This window comes from Barbus barbus, assembly GCF_936440315.1.
Source record: "Barbus barbus genome assembly, chromosome: 4".
NCBI classification, from domain to species: Eukaryota; Metazoa; Chordata; class Actinopteri; order Cypriniformes; family Cyprinidae; genus Barbus; species Barbus barbus.
In genome coordinates this window covers 33,071,878-33,087,609 of record NC_136732.1, presented here as the reverse complement: position 1 = coordinate 33,087,609, position 15,732 = coordinate 33,071,878, and the positions used below count along the sequence as shown (strand labels likewise).

The 15,732-nt window shown below is 37.0% G+C and overlaps 3 protein-coding genes across 5 annotated transcripts in view; 1 reads left to right on the top strand and 2 right to left on the bottom strand.

The window, feature by feature from the left end:
* The window catches only part of cacnb1 (calcium channel, voltage-dependent, beta 1 subunit), a 37,592-nt gene extending 37,274 nt beyond the window's left edge, over window positions 1-318 (bottom strand). Inside the window, exon 1 of the mRNA XM_079402714.1 lies at window positions 15-318. Within this exon, the coding sequence (XP_079258840.1) occupies window positions 15-107 (93 nt within the window). The 5' untranslated portion in view covers window positions 108-318. The remainder of the gene's footprint in view (window positions 1-14) is intronic.
* A 1,585-nt stretch (window positions 319-1,903) lies between these two features.
* On the top strand, window positions 1,904-6,809 carry rpl19 (ribosomal protein L19). Its single transcript, XM_079413369.1, has 6 exons — window positions 1,904-2,165; window positions 5,507-5,613; window positions 5,710-5,832; window positions 6,032-6,152; window positions 6,318-6,428; window positions 6,616-6,809. Exons 1-6 carry the CDS (start codon window positions 2,161-2,163, stop codon window positions 6,737-6,739), a joined length of 591 nt encoding a protein of 196 aa, XP_079269495.1. The 5' UTR covers window positions 1,904-2,160; the 3' UTR covers window positions 6,740-6,809.
* A 3-nt stretch (window positions 6,810-6,812) lies between these two features.
* bckdhbl (branched chain keto acid dehydrogenase E1 subunit beta, like) lies at window positions 6,813-10,708 on the bottom strand. Of its 3 annotated transcripts, XM_079413341.1 has the most exons (8): window positions 10,649-10,708; window positions 10,204-10,340; window positions 10,054-10,124; window positions 9,640-9,966; window positions 8,146-8,445; window positions 7,783-8,055; window positions 7,537-7,621; window positions 6,814-7,358 (listed from the first exon to the last, which is right to left on the bottom strand). In XM_079413341.1, the coding sequence occupies exons 2-8, from the start codon at window positions 10,212-10,214 to the stop codon at window positions 7,259-7,261; spliced, it is 1,167 nt and encodes a 388-aa protein (XP_079269467.1). In that variant the 5' UTR covers window positions 10,215-10,340; window positions 10,649-10,708; the 3' UTR covers window positions 6,814-7,258. The 3 variants fall into 3 exon arrangements, with proteins under 3 accessions (XP_079269468.1, XP_079269467.1, XP_079269466.1); XM_079413342.1 differs by lacking the exon at window positions 7,537-7,621 and having other exon boundaries at window positions 6,813-7,358; XM_079413340.1 differs by having other exon boundaries at window positions 10,204-10,660.
* Window positions 10,709-15,732: the final 5,024 nt, after the last annotated feature.

Genomic DNA, 15,732 nt, shown 5'->3' with positions numbered 1-15,732 from the left:
TGTCTCTCTCTTACCTGAGCGTGAGAGCCGTGGTGGTCAAACATGTCCATTTGGATTTCCTGGGTTGAGGTGGAAGGCGTCCTGGACATAATACCCTCCTGTACCATTGATTTAAACTTTAAATTCGGTTTTATGATTTCATTTAGAGCCTGCTTTCATCTTATTATGCATTGTAAAATAATTAAAGGTAAAATAAAAGAGCCGAAGGTGGTTTTCCTCCTTCCTGTGGCTTCCAGATGGCTTGTCACTGCGCTGTTGCGCCCCCAGCTCTGGCGGCGTTGAGCTCAAACACTCTCCCTTTGCAAATACAACGAGCCTAGTCTCCAGCTGTTCAGCGGAGGGACAAGCCCCGCCCTCCTTCTCTTATCAAGCAATCAGATAGGGATGGGGCGGGGCTAGTTGACTGTCTGCGCACCGATTGGTTGATCGAATCGAAATTACTATGAGATGGACGATGGCTGCTCTGCTCCGCACTCTACTGTGCATAATGGCATCGGCACAATGCTGCTCCATATGAACGATAAATGACCACACCCATTGATTCTGTATATTAAGGAAAATCACAATATGCCATTTTTGCTGTTTTTATATACTATATGGACAAGTATTGGGACACCGCCTTCTAATTGACAGGTTTGACTACTTTACAAATCTTAATGCTAATAATGATATGCTAGAGACTTGTGTGCTTCTAATTTTACAACAACAGTTTGGACAGGACCCTTTTCTATTCTAACATGACAGTGCCTCTGTGTATAAGGCAAGGTTAAAAAAGAAATGATTGATTCAGTCAGTGTGGAAGAACTTGACTGGTCTGCATAAAGCAAAGTCCTAATCTCAGCTGAACTCCTCCGGTGTGATTTTAAATGCAGACCTTGAGCCGAAAACTCATCACCAAACACTATTGACCTGTATATGGGTACAGTCATTTTAGACTCTTCCAAAACTGTTGCAACAGAGATAGATGGAAAAAAGTTTTAAAGACATGAATTATGTTTCCATCTTTGTTGCCACAGTTTTGTTATTGCGTTCTTCTGTTCTATAGAAGGGGGTGTCCCAATACTTTTGTCCATATAGTGTACGTACAAGTCATTGGTGTGGTGATGAGTTTTGGGCTCAAGATCTGCATTTAAAGTCACACCGGAGGTGTTCAGCTGAGATTAGGACTTTGCTTTATATGCAGACCAGTCAAGTTCTTCCACACTGACTGAATCAACCATTTCTTTTTGAACCGTGCCTTATACACAGAGGCACTGTCATGTTAGAATAGAAAAGGGTCCAGTCCAAACTGTTGCAATAAAATTAGAAGCACACAATTCCATAGAATATCATTATATGCTTAAACATTAAGATTTGTACTTATGGAAATTACTAAAGTAGTCAAACCTGTTCATTAGAAGGGGGTGACCCAATACTTTTGGCAATATAGTGTATGCAATATATTATATTGTTAATCAGTCTAAGTATTTGGAAAACTGTATTCCTGTTTGCTAAAAATGGCTCGGTTATTGTAAGATTTTTTTTTGGTAGCCTAGTCTACCAACTTGGTTTCCTGCATTGCCCTTTCATTCATTCAACAGTCAAAGACGAATAAAAAGCGACTAAACAGAATATTCAAATAACCAGTAACCAAAGACGGAAACTACCCAGACTTTTCTAATAATTGGCACATTCTCATTCATTCTTCTAATCCTGCACTTTGCATTTATTATCTCATCATCACCAATCTATGTCAAATATGAATTCACTACAATATACTACAAGTCAAGTTCTCATTTTCCAACAGGTAAAACGCTGTCGTCGTGTGGCCTTTTCATGAAAGAGCGCTCAAAAATTAGCCTACAAATACCACTGCCTACAGTTCCCAGCAGTCTCAGTTGTGGACCGTACCATCATTCCTGTTGCCGAGGTAAGCATATCATGCCTTAAACATATATCATTACTCTTACCTGAAGACGTTATAATAGAATTGTGTAAAGTACTGAATGTACATCGAATAAATACGTTTAATAGCTTTGTCATAACCATCTACTTTTGTATTAATCTTGTGGTAATCGCTTCCCTGTGTAGTAGTCGCACCCCTCCTCCCCGGAATATAACTGTATAATCGCAAAGTCTCCTGCATTGACAGCCTCTTTCAACTTCCGCTGAGTAGCAGCCATGAGGTAAATTTCTTTACACGTGTAATACTCGATTTTTATCGTCAATCTAACTAAGAAAAACGTTCTATCTTGAGGTAGACGTTCTTTAAACTTTTTAATAAACAGGTAATGAAACGTCTGAAGACGATTTATGGTGTGAGGTTGCTATAAGCGTATAATCGCCATGTTGCGTCGTGGTATTAGCAATCGCCTGGATTCTGTTACACTACACACACTAAAAGGTTTCTCACGAACGTGTATCACTGTGTGTTACTTTGTTTTAATGTGCATTTCTTGTACATTACTATGTTGTATTTTTGTTTATCGGAGTCGGTAAAAGCCCATATTATCTGTAAGTTAGCCCAGTTAGCAAATGTGCTCAACATGCCCCGAATAAAGACTAGGGTCACTTCGACGGCCTGCATATCCTAAAAACAGGAGCAGATGCAAGGACACTTGGCCTCATCGTTCCATATTTTGATAGATTAGAGTTAGATGACTGGTTTATTTAGTTATATTCATATAATAGTAAATTTATAATAAATACCCTTGATACGTGTAGTGCGTTAGGCCAACTGAGACTTGTTATAGCACTTGCATATCATTGCTCTTTTGTTGATTTTGATTACTTTCGTTGTCCTCATTTGTAAGTCGCTTTGGATAAAAACGTCTGTTAAATGACTAAATCTAAATGCAATGCGGTGGCATGTTCATAGAAAGGAAAGACTTGTTAGGCAGTAGTGTATATTATGTTATTAACCTGTTACCCTGCGCCCCTATTTTTGAGCATTTTGTAAAAAACGATATAACCAAATAAAAATGTCTGTAGCTCTTGAACCCTAAGGTCTATATTTAAAAATCTGGTGTTGTTTGAAACTAGACACTTGATCCTTTGTTACTCTAGAGTCATAATAACTCAAAATTAGTATAGCAATAGAGTAAAACAAGGTAAAATATACATGAAATTGACTCGCGATATGTTTTAATGAAGCTCACTAAGGGAAAAATGGATGAGACTTTCATGCCAAAGGCCTGAAAACACCATAAAGATAAAGCTGAACATCTGACCATGTTTTGATTCAAATTTGAGGATGATACTCCCAAAAATGTAGTTTCTGTAAGCTTTTATTTAAAAAAAATCTAGGCGTCCTTTCAAAAAAGCCATTTGGAGACCCCAAATAGACACTTTGTAAACAAATGTCCAAATGAGTCAAAACTACATAATACATATATGTATATCAATTCAGAACTGCTCTGCCCACCAAAACACACAATAAAAAACTATTTCTGAACAGCATTTGTAGTGCTGACTCATTTAGTCATTTGGTTAGTCTACAAATGGCATTTTTGAAAAAAAACGCCTAAATATTTCCTGAAATAAAATATGAAATAATAATTTTTTTATAGGTAAAGACTTACAGAAAGTACATCTTTATGGTATTTCATTTCAAGAAAAGCTTTGGAAAAGTCATTTGGATATTTTATTTCAAGAAAAGTCTAGGAATCCTTTCAAAAATGCTATTTAGAGACTCCATAAGACACTGCATACTACATATGTATATCAATTCAGAACTGCTCTACCAATGAAACCACAAAAAAACACAAAACTATTTCAGAATTTGAACATAACTAAACAGTCTTTATTCTGAACAATTCCAATAATGAAAACAGTGAACCAAAACAGATTTGATCATTTTTGAACTAGTGAAAACACAAAACATGCAAAATACATTGTTTTTACAACATTTGTATTTTTTATTTATTTTATATGGTGAATATTATGAATATTACTATTTTACTAATATAGTAATAGATTACTATTACTAATATTACTAAATAATTAAAAAAAAAAACTATTTACAGTATTTACAGTGGAGGAAGACGCTCTAGCAGCCACTAAAATTGTTTTTTTTCTGACCATCTGGATTAACCAGACCTCTGAAAAGACAGGGAAGAGTGAGAGAAAAAGAGTGAGAAAGTGTGTAAGCAAAACAAATCAAACTTGCAACACTGTTTACATTTTGTACACACACACACACACACACGCGCGCACGCACACACACACAATAACCGGGACATACCCACAAACAAACACACCCACCCACCCACACGAACAAAACTCATGTAATCCCCTCATATTATCCCTCTCCGTTGTCATTTTTAGAATCTAAAACAGCTAACATGAAACAAAAGCTGCAAATACATGATAAAGACACATAAACATTCAAGAGGAGGGTGGAGACACTTACGTGCTAATGCTATCCACGCTTCCCAGCGATCTCAGCGCGTATTCGGCTACTAAATTAGCCATTTTTCTCCCCACGTCCTCCAAAACACCACCAAACGCCACAGAAACACTTCTCAAGTCGAAGATCCACGATGGAGAGATTCAGATGTGAGCTTTGGACAACATCTGTTCGCTGATAGCCAGTCTGTGTAGCGCCGCGACGCCATTATGTGTACGCTTCATGCGTAACCCGAGAGCGCACGAAAACACACGGACAATACGCCGAGCTATTCTCTAAACAATCTTACGTAAACTATTCAAACTGTCAATCACTTTAAACGTCCTTGTGGTTGGCTAACACTTCCATCCATCAAAACTGTGCTGGCGAGGCATTGGCTGGGTTCAAACACCCCTATTGTGATGTGTCCGGATTGACACCTCGCTGACCCATTCACGGACGCGCTTACTGTCCCGGGTTATAACAGCTCCTGCGATTGAAGGAGAGAGACGAGGGAGGGCTATTCTTACTCGGAAGAGACTATTCTGCTGGAAATAGATGGCGTTTCAAAGCTGGAATACGAATTATAATCGATATTTATTGGAAAATGGACGCTATCGATAACTATAACTCGAATCGCTTATGTAAACAAAGGAGGATCTATCGTGTTTTCCCCTATTTTTTCGTTGTTTTGGATTAAAAAGTGGATGCATTTTGAAGAGTGGACCCTTCTCTTGAAATGTATGCTGGTGTGTCTTGGAATAGTCTGAGCTGACCAGCGCTATTGGCGATCAAACGTGAGTACTGCGGTTCGCTTTGTTCATTTTAAATGGCCGGTCTTTCAGCATTTCTGTTAACCCTTTCCTCTCTGGTGTATTGATTTCAAAAACAAGCTCACATCGTTAATCTTGAGTGTTTTAGCTTTCAAATGATATATAGTTAATGATAATTGATTGAATATTGTTCTAAAACAAAGGTAATAAAAAGTCCGACCACGCCCGACCACGCCCTTCCGGCCCGCCCGCGGGCCGATGCGGGTTAACAGGTTAATGTTAAAGTTAAATTTATGAAATTTTGTACTCCATAACCCAAGTTTATATGATTGGTCTTTTTTTTTTATACATTTTTTTTCTTCTCCAGCATGCTCAGGCTTCAGAAGAGGTTGGCGTCCAGCGTTTTGCGCTGTGGCAAGAAGAAAGTTTGGTTGGACCCAAATGAAACCAATGAGATTGCCAATGCCAACTCTCGTACGTAATTAGGACCTCCTTCAGTACTTTTCTCTGCATTGTTGCAAACACAGTTTTTGGCATGGAGTAGTAAATTTCTTCCTTTCAATCTTTTAGGGCAGCAGATTCGCAAGTTGGTGAAGGATGGGTTGATCATCAAGAAGCCTGTTACTGTTCACTCTCGTGCTCGATGCCGCAAGAATACCCTGGCACGGCGAAAGGGTCGTCATATGGGCGTTGGTGTGTACTAGTTTAATTGCATTTTGTTATTAGTTACTATTAACATGAGAACGGGAATTATGTCAATCCAAAGGGTGACTTTGCAGTCTTGTGAATTAAAGGGGAAAAAGATAGTTCTGGAATCTAGGGCAGTAAAAAGTGGGCATTCATACTTGAGCTCTTTTCTGGCTGTGTTGTGATTGGCTGTGTTTGCATGCAGGTAAGAGAAAGGGTACGGCAAATGCTCGTATGCCAGAGAAGCTGTGCTGGATGAGACGTATGCGTATTCTGCGACGACTTCTGAGACGTTACAGAGAGGCCAAGAAGATCGACAGGCACATGTAAGCTCTTGTTTTCATTTTAAGTTTTATGCGGTGATACTCGGTAATTGTATAGCAGGATTTTATAACTACTATTGTGAACGCATTGATTTGGCAAGAACTAAGTGAACATACAGTCTGAAAATGTGGATCGATCCATAAATGTATAACAATTTTCTCCTTCAGGTACCACAGCTTGTATCTGAGGGCAAAGGGTAACGTATTCAAGAACAAACGTATCCTGATGGAGCACATTCACAAGCTCAAGGCAGACAAGGCCCGCAAGAAGCTCTTGTCGTAAGTGTCCAAATAACATTACCCAGTGTGCACCACATCAATCTACTGTCCAGTTGCTTCATCTCAAATTGTTTGAATTGAGTGGAAAATTGAGAAATTCCATGGCAATAAGCTGTAAATGTGTTAAAACATGGTCTGACTCTGCTGTAAAGAGCAGTGCTAATCTGTGTGTCCCTTCACCCTGCAGTGATCAGGCGGAGGCTCGTCGTACGAAGACCCGTGAGGCACGTAAACGTCGTGAGGAGAGACAGCAGGCTAAGAAAGAGGAAATCATTAAAACTCTTTCCAAGGAAGAAGAGACCAAGAAATAAGATCGTCGTCTTTTCCTGCCCCAAATGTTCTTCAGCTCACCTAAGTGATAATAAATACTTTGCTACAGCTCTTTGGTCTCCAGAGTGTGTTTATGGATGTATATGCATACGGAGGGGCCATTTTGAGGGTCAACACAGCATATTAAGCTTTAGAAATTCTTACAACACTGTCAAAGGAACACAATTTCCAAATGGCACAATTTTTTTACATAGAATTGTTACAGCACATTTCACACAGCACTGCTGCCCCTAAGAATTTAACCTTTTTTTAGATTAATCAACTTGGCAGGCTACCAGCATAAGAAATGACTCCACATCAGTCTAAAGCTCTGAACACAAACAACGGTATTAGTCATTTAAAGAAAGGTAGGCTGAAAATACCAGGAGGTCATCACCATTTTAAAGAATTACAGAACTAAACCAATTGTCAAGAATTTAAGTGCCTTATTAATCAGAGTCGAGCAGATCTCTGAAAATATCAGCATAAATGCAGTTCAAGGAAACCAGTCCAGTGTTGATTCATGGTGTTTTTATGTCATTTTCAGTGTTAAGTGTGTCTTCTCTTTCTTCGAGTGAGCTGTAGGGCACCTCTTCTAGTTTCTGGTGTTTTGCTTTCATCCTGCAGAAACAGCAATACATTGTCATGTTGAAGTGGGCAGTTATATTTGGAAATTCAAAAGTAATGAGATAATGAACAGAAATGCCTAATAAAAACCCTACATTGATTTTTAGTGTCAGCACTGTATGATAGCATTAAAAAGTTGTTATAAGCAAACTGAATGATAAAGACTACTTGCCCAAAATAAATCGCACATAATGTCAGTGTAATGAATAATGCAATCACCAGGCCTTTGATTGTCCACCTATATGCATTTCTAAGACCTATGTGACCAAAGATGCAAAGATTTTAAAACAGATCAAGCACTGGACATTTTAGATTAAATCAAAGAGAAATGCTAAATGTGTTTTGAGTAATATTGTAAAACAGTAGAAAAAAATCTGTTTTCCAGCGAGTTACCTTATTGACATTTAAATCAGCTCACCTTCAATGAAGTTGATTGGAAGAGTCATATTTGTCTGACCAAGGTAGTTTCTGCTGACACACATGACGGTGCTGTTAATTGTGAAGTTCACAACAGTCATTGTGAAGGAACTGCTTACAGTGGTGTACGATGCTCTGGCTTTAGTAAGATGGTCTTTGTTTTGTAGCAGAGGCCAGTGAATATCAGGCAAAGGCACTCCCTGACTGACACACACACAAGTGAGCTGATCTTTTTGCAGAGAGCATGCAGAGCTGTTCAGTATCTGAGGATGAACTGCAAGAAACACAATCATGAAATATTATCAGAGAGAGAGTTATCAAAAGCTTTTCAGTGTGATAAATCAGAAAGTGAAATACAACTCACAGTGAACCGTCAACATTGTTTTAGCACTTGCACTCAGATTTTTCCCAAACGTTGCTTCACATGTGATCTCTGCTTGATGATCCTCAGGTAAGGGTACATATAGGAGCTGTTCAGAATATCCTGAATTTTCATGCATTTCTTTTTTAGATTTTTGTGTTACAAGTGGTTTTGAGTTGAGCCCTGTCCAGGTTATTTTTGGATCAATACCAGGGCAGTGATTTGAAAGGCTACAGTTGAAAACAGTCTCCTCTCCAGCCAAAAGGTCCTTGGAATAAGTGCTTGGAGTCAGCTCCACTTTCGCTACAGAAAATGAAGACATACGAAGTTTATAGCATAATAACATTTAATTGTATAAACACTAAATAAGCAATATTAATGCAAAACACTGCAGGTGATTAGGGATTAAAATTTGAACTAATTTGAACATGTTTCCCCAGTTGATTAATCATAGTACTGCTGAAACGTTACATTTAAATATGTAAATGAAGCACTAATTAAATATGCACACATCTGCAATTATTTCGAACCCTAATCTAAACATTGGATAAAGCCAGATTCAAAATTCTTGTTTCATTTTGTTCACATTTTAGCATTAAAAGTTTTTACAGAGGGGATTTCGTAATTGTATTAAACATGTAGTATTAAAAAATACTGCACACAACCAGAAAAATACGCCATATTTTTAGGAATACAGTATTACATAAATCAGGTTAATGTTATTTGAAACGTCTTTAAAAACCTTCAGAATATAGACACGAATATAACTGTAAAGCAAGTGGAGATTTCTGGCTCAGTGCAAATATAGCTCAGAATAACTAAAAATTGACCAGTGCATCTTGCCTTCAAAATAAATTTGAAATACCTATAAAATCTTTGAAAATACCCATAGAAGAATTTTAAAATTAAATAATAATAGGACCTACATGACATAGTAATTTAATACACTGAAATACAATTGCCTACGAGTTTTTAAATGAAGAATTAATGCAATCAAGTCAGATTAAATAAATATATTAAATAACAATAAAAGTTGTTGTGGTGCTGTCAGTGTTGTCATATGTCAAAGCAATGCATGACTCAGCAATACCAAATTACCCTGCTGAAAATAGTAATAGAAACCATCACAGAATTTGTAATGGTTATAATGGGAATTGTACTGGTTTTAATGACAAATGGTGCCTGCTGGTCTCTTCTGGTAATTTGTCGCCTTCTATTGGTGGCTTGTTAAAACCATTAAATCTTAATGGAATATGTCCCAAAACATACTTTACGAAACCATTTTTTAAATGGGTTTAATGGTTAAAAGTTGATGGTTTGTAATGGTAGGCTATATAGTAGAAACCATTACAATTTCTGATGATTTCTATTGTTTTTTTTCAGCGGGGTACACAATTAGTAAACCGCCCCATGTTATTAAGTGTCAAACATAAGTAAACAAATATTCATGAAACATTATTAATCATTCAGACATTGTTGTAGTTTCCACTTACATACCAACACATGAGGCCACTTTAACCCTCTCAGGGAAGACGTGTCTTTCGTTCGCTCCCCATTCCAACATGAACCCGTACTCCTCGGGTGCGTCCCGCGCGTCCCGCAAAACAACGCTGCATTCTGATTCCGTGGAAATCATAGGTGTCATCAGTCCATGCTTCTTCTGCACCTCGACGGGGCTGAGGGGGGACTCAGGACTGCCTCTGAACCAGACCTGTCGGCCGGAGAGAGCTCTCATTGGAGCAGTAAACGCGCAGGGGATCCAAGCACGTCCTCTCTCAGTGCCGACAAGATTTTTTGTCAGTCGTAATCTGAATTTATAATCTCCTAAACACAACACTTAGTGTTAAAATGTTTTATAATGGACACAATTCGTTAAAAAGAGCAAATGCAAGATTTATGTTTTGGTCTCACCCCCTGGCGCTAGGCATCCATTACATAATCCAGCCAAGAACGGAACACAAAGCAGAACAGACAGCGATCTCCTGTAATGTGTTGTTAGAACAGTATTAGATTTCACACAGACTGAACATTGGCTTACAAAATGTCTAAAAATGTACCTACCATTTCATCATTTTTGTGCTGACCTCGATCTCTTTGACTTTAATGTGTTGTCTTCTTGTTGTAAAGAAAACTTTTTAGAAACCAGTTCCTCATAATATCCAGGCTTGTGAGATCATGTCCTGTGTCATCACGCATACCTTAACAAATCGTAAGGGTGAGAAGGAACCCTTCCCAAAACAATTAAATGCAAATATGCAGCAACATAAACTTGGTATACACAGGTCTGGAAACTGACACTTTTAAATCTACAATCTCAGCATGTCTCAAGAACCTCAGAAGAAAATGAAATATGATTGACCAGGAACTGCGTAGCTAGTGTTAATCTTAATTCAACAGTATAGACAACATCACTGCGTATGTATCAGTCATGACAAATCTAAGAGCAAATTACAAAATATATATAAACACAGTGCTATCCACTGGACTTAGTGTCAGCTTTACTCACCAGAATCAAGGGAGTGGACAACTGAGCCAGAGACGCATTATAACCAATCACACATGATGCTGTTGAGTTTATGAATGCAATGACCAATCAGAGGTGTTCAGATGAGTCACTTTGTTCACTTGCTCGCTGACTGAATACCTCTTTCTGGCGAATGCTAGAAACAACAACAGAGTGCAGATGTGTGTATGAATCTGTAAGTTAGATATTCATTTCACAGTGTAAACAGCTTCAGTGATTTTAATATGAGTTTTTGAGACTCTAGACTGTCATGTTCTGTGATAATGTAAATGTTCTTTGCTCTCTTTCTGTGAATGTGTTAGCCTAATTTACATTGTTTTTATTCACTTTCAATGTTAAATTCACATTAAATTTAAAGTCAGTCGTATTAAAACTATATTATGGCATGACACCCATATCTGTTACCTAAGTAAACAGACAGGTTTGTATGCATAGTATTAGGCTTTGGCCATCGCCCACTATAGATCAACATAATAAAGGTATCCTCATTGATAGTTCATGATGCCATAATCAGTGTTGGGCTACTTGGAAAATGTAGTGAGCTACAGTAACTCATTAAATGAAGCGTCATTAAAGCTACAGCCCTGGGAAATGTAGCAAGCTAAGCTACAGCAACATGGCAAAAGTAGTTTACTACATCCAAGCTATTAAAATAAAAAAATTAAAAATGATATCGATCGAACCTCAATGCTCTATCAGTGATCAATAAAACTGTCAGTCAAGCAGATAGATAGGCATAATAGTTCAGTTTAATTGTTTATTCAACAACTGTTCCATACCAATTTGGCAACAAAAATCAGTATCATGTACAGGGCCAGATTTACCTTATATTGTGACATACTAGGCAAAATAAATGTTTGCTGTCGGCCGGAAACCTCCTATTGGTAGTTGGTATTGTGGCTTTATTGTATACAGATACATTTATATAAATGGTAACACTTCACAATAAGGTTCATTAGTTAACATTAGTTAACGTGTAGTGAACTAAGAATGAACTACTTCTGCAGCATTTATTAATGTTAATTTCAACATTTACTAATGCATTACAGTTTTTCTCAGTCGCTTTGGTGCATTTCTCAGATCAGAAATGAAATTCATCGAGTCACTTGTGCACATGATAAAAGCAGTTTCTCATTCTTTTGATCAAGTTGCGATTGCTTTGGTACATTCATGCAACTGATTATGTACATTTGTCTGCGGTTTCCTACATTATCAGTTGCTAATGTCATGTTGCTCATTAAGTATTATATATTTCTCTGTGCAATAGTCTTACCCCTCAAAACATCCAGTCATTAGTTCATCGTATAAGTCATTAGATGCAAAATGGTTGATTTAGTTGTCATAAACTGTCAAGCACATTGTCTACACATTTCTATTAGTCTTTTTATAAATTTAAATATATAAATTTACCATGGATTGTGCAGGTGAATCTTGACTTTCACTAATGAAGAGAATGTAGATCAACCAATGAAAAATAAGTTCTCTGAAATTCCTCATACAGTGCTGCATGCAAAAGCAAAGCTCTGCCTGTGTTTGCCTTTCTAATTTTGTATTTTCGCCTTTGTGCCCATATTTCTTTTTCTTTTCTATGTCACAATGATGTTGTAATGTCAGACCACTAGTAAAAGTGTAATCCTATCCAGTCCCTTTCAATAAATATCCCACATACAGTAATGTGTACATTTGTACTTTTGAAATGGATATATGGCATAAATAAGAAGTACAGCCTTCTGCATTTCAGTACAGTAACTGTCATCCAAACTGTTGCCATATTTCTATCAGGTAATACTAACAGTCACTGTTATATTGACAACAAGACTAAGCACTTTGACTATCTTGTGTGTGAACAATGACTCAAGGACTTTTCATTCTCATGCCACATGAAAGGATAACAGTAGAGTTCCTTCCACCATATTCTCCATTCCTAAATCCAATAGTAGAGTTTTTTTCAGCATGGAGGTGGAAAGTATATGATCATAGACCACAAGATCAGATGTCTCTGTTGGATGCCATGAATGCTGCATGTCAAGTCAAGTCACCTTTATTTATATAGCGCTTTTAACAATACAGATTGTGTCAAAGCACTTAACAGTATCAAAGTGGAGGATGGAGTGTCAGTAATGCATAAAAATAAGATTAAACACTCAATTTTCAGTTAAGACATTTCATTATTGAGTTCAGAGATGTCAGTTTAGTTTAAATAGTATATGCAAAATCAAATTGACGATAATCACTAGAAATGAAGTGTCCCCAACTGAGCAAGCCAGAGGCAACAGCGGCAAAGAAACCAAAACTCCCTCTGTGACAGAATGGAGAAAAAAAAAACCTTGGGAGAAACCAGGCTCAGTTGGGGGGCCAGTTCTCCTCTGGCCAGGAGATAATTGTTTATTTATTGTTTTAATAAAAATTTTAAATGTATAAATCTATTTATTTCTATTTTATATTGTTGCAATTTCTAACAATAATAGTATTATGTAGTTAGGTATTTTATTATATGTTTAGTTATTTTCTTTTCTTTTTAGTTTTATTGTATTTAAGTCGAGGTCTTCACTGGGGGTATGTCCCCGGGGCTCATCCAGGTGTCTGGCCTCTGCCGATGATCAGGGAGACATCATCTCCCGGCGCCGATCCACCATCTGATCCGGACACGGACTGAGAAACAGAATAAGAAAGAAACAGACAAATATTAGCATAGATGCCATTCTTCTTACGATGTAACGAGTACATCGTGTGTTATGGGGAGCGTTCCTGGTTCCGGTTGATCTAATTAATGCAGTCCTTTAATGGATTTGAATAACAGAAGCGTATTAGTGTGTTATGTGTAAGCCAGGTTAAAGAATTGTGTCTTTAATCTAGATTTAAACTGACAGAGTGAGGACATCACAGCTGATGATTGCAGGGGATGGGTGCAGCATTCAAGGAGAATTTTTCCCCGGTGCATCAGATGTGATGTTGATGAAAATCTTTGGCCTGGCCAACAAGAGCGACAGGATGTCCACCAAGAATAATTTTTTTCATGGATGTTATTTTGTATTTTTGTATATTTGTGGTAACATAAGAAATATGAAATGTACAGTAATTGGACAAGCAATATTTCACTTTACATGTAATACATTCGTACAAAAATAAATGTACTGTATAAATACAAATGTTCATATACTTTTTTTTCTATGTACTATTGACTCTTCTCAACAAATATCAGATTTTTTTATAAAACCTTAATTTCCATGGTTGACTGTCATGGTGAAAAAACAACTTAACATTTTGACCAGTGTGGCTCACACGATGACAAAAATACTTTATATTTTGGTGGCCTTGGCCAAATTACTGACACAATAAATAGGTTTTGAAGCATGAATGAAATGTTTTGGGTGAGTAACTACATTTTGCAGACATGCAATAAAGTTCTGAAGTTCCAGCAAACAGTTGTGACATTTGCACTCACAGTTTAGAGAATGTTAAGACTGTTTCGAGAATGTTAAGACTGTTCTTTGAGAGATCAACTAAAGATTTTGAATAAGTTACAGGCTTTTACATTGTGTGGTGCTGTTTGTACAAATTGTTTTGAGAAATGCACATACTTTGCAAATATTAAGGATGATTCAAGAAATGCACGAAAGTGACTGAGAAAAACTGTAAAATCAAAAGTTGTGTTTGTTAACATTAGTTAATGCACTGTGAACTAACATGAACTACCAATGAACGACTGTATTTTCATTAACTAACATTAACAAAGATGAATAAATAGGCCTGGCCTACTGTAATAAATGTATTGTTCATTGTATGCTCATAGTTAATACATTTAGCAAACATGAATGAAATCTTATTGTATATTGTTACTATATAGATGTATAGGCCTGGCTACATTTATTTGTATGTGTCATAACATTTCACCAAAATCAAGTTCAAATGCAAATGTTTTTTTTCCCATCCTTACCGCCACATCAAAGGCATTACTGGCATCACATTTACATTTTCATGAACTTGCAGGTCATACAGTTTTCTGTCGCTTTGTGGGCGCTCAGTTTTTTCAGTTATTTGCCCAAAGTATCATATTATAAAAGATTCAGCGCTTCGCACAAGCTATTTGGCTGTGACTTGACAACAAATGCTAGACTAAGAAGCTTGAGCTTCAGAATGCTTTGTATAATGTAACGTTAGCTTTTGCTGACACTACCGCGCTACTTGATCAAAAAACGAGCTTCGCTACTGAAAAGCTATTTGATTCAGAAAACAGCGACGCTACCACCACGCTACTGAGAATTGTAGTTAAACTAGTAGCGCTACTGCCCAACACTGACCATAATGCATTAACTAACCTTAATAAATGGAACTTTATTTAAATTGTAACCAGGTTAACATCTTAGACAAAGTAGTCTTTGTCTGACATTTTCTGTCAAGTCTAAGGCATTGTTTGTCATGCAACCTACAAAAAATGGTCACGTGTCTCACTCTGAGTAATCTTGATACTTTCATAACCACAGATACTTCCTTAATTTTCCTTGCAAACCTAATGAGAAAAAATAAATAAATAAATGAAATAAATAAATAAAAACAGACAGAAGGGCGATAAATGCGGTCTTGGCGATGATTCTATGAGCAACGTAATTTTGGACACACAGTGTTTAATGTTTGTCTCCATCTTGTCGTTCTTTTTTTGTTACATAATCACCACATCTAAAAAAAAAAAAAAAAAAAACTTAACACACACTATAGCATCCTGTTTCAACAGACAACATTTCTTCTAGTGACATTTGGTATTTCTCCTGAGATTTGGCTGAAATTTCATGAAAATTTGAATACATGTGGACAGAATGTGATAAATTTTTACTAATGGTGCAAATAGTATTGTGGGCTTTAAGAGACACAGTTCAGACAGGCAGTAACATTTCACCATATAAAGCATCATGAGTGTCTGTGTGTTTGCATGAGCAACGTGTTGTTTTCAGTTCTCCATTTTATTCTTAGATTACCCATCTTATGATTCATCTTTTAAGGTAAACACATCACAAACACACAAAAATTCATGCTGGAACACTGAAATATGCCTCAAAACCAACTCTAAA

Bases quoted from the DNA above. Each gene is read 5' to 3' on its own strand.
- bckdhbl (XM_079413341.1), bottom strand. The intron at 9,967-10,053 runs GTGAGACCAAAA...TGTTGTGTTTAG, and splicing joins TGGATGCCTAGCGCCAGGGG to GAGATTATAAATTCAGATTA. The intron at 7,622-7,782 runs GTGAGCTGATTT...TTGGTCACATAG, and splicing joins TCCAATCAACTTCATTGAAG to GTCTTAGAAATGCATATAGG.
- rpl19 (XM_079413369.1), top strand. The intron at 5,614-5,709 runs GTACGTAATTAG...TCAATCTTTTAG, and splicing joins GATTGCCAATGCCAACTCTC to GGCAGCAGATTCGCAAGTTG. The intron at 5,833-6,031 runs GTGTGTACTAGT...GTTTGCATGCAG, and splicing joins GGGTCGTCATATGGGCGTTG to GTAAGAGAAAGGGTACGGCA.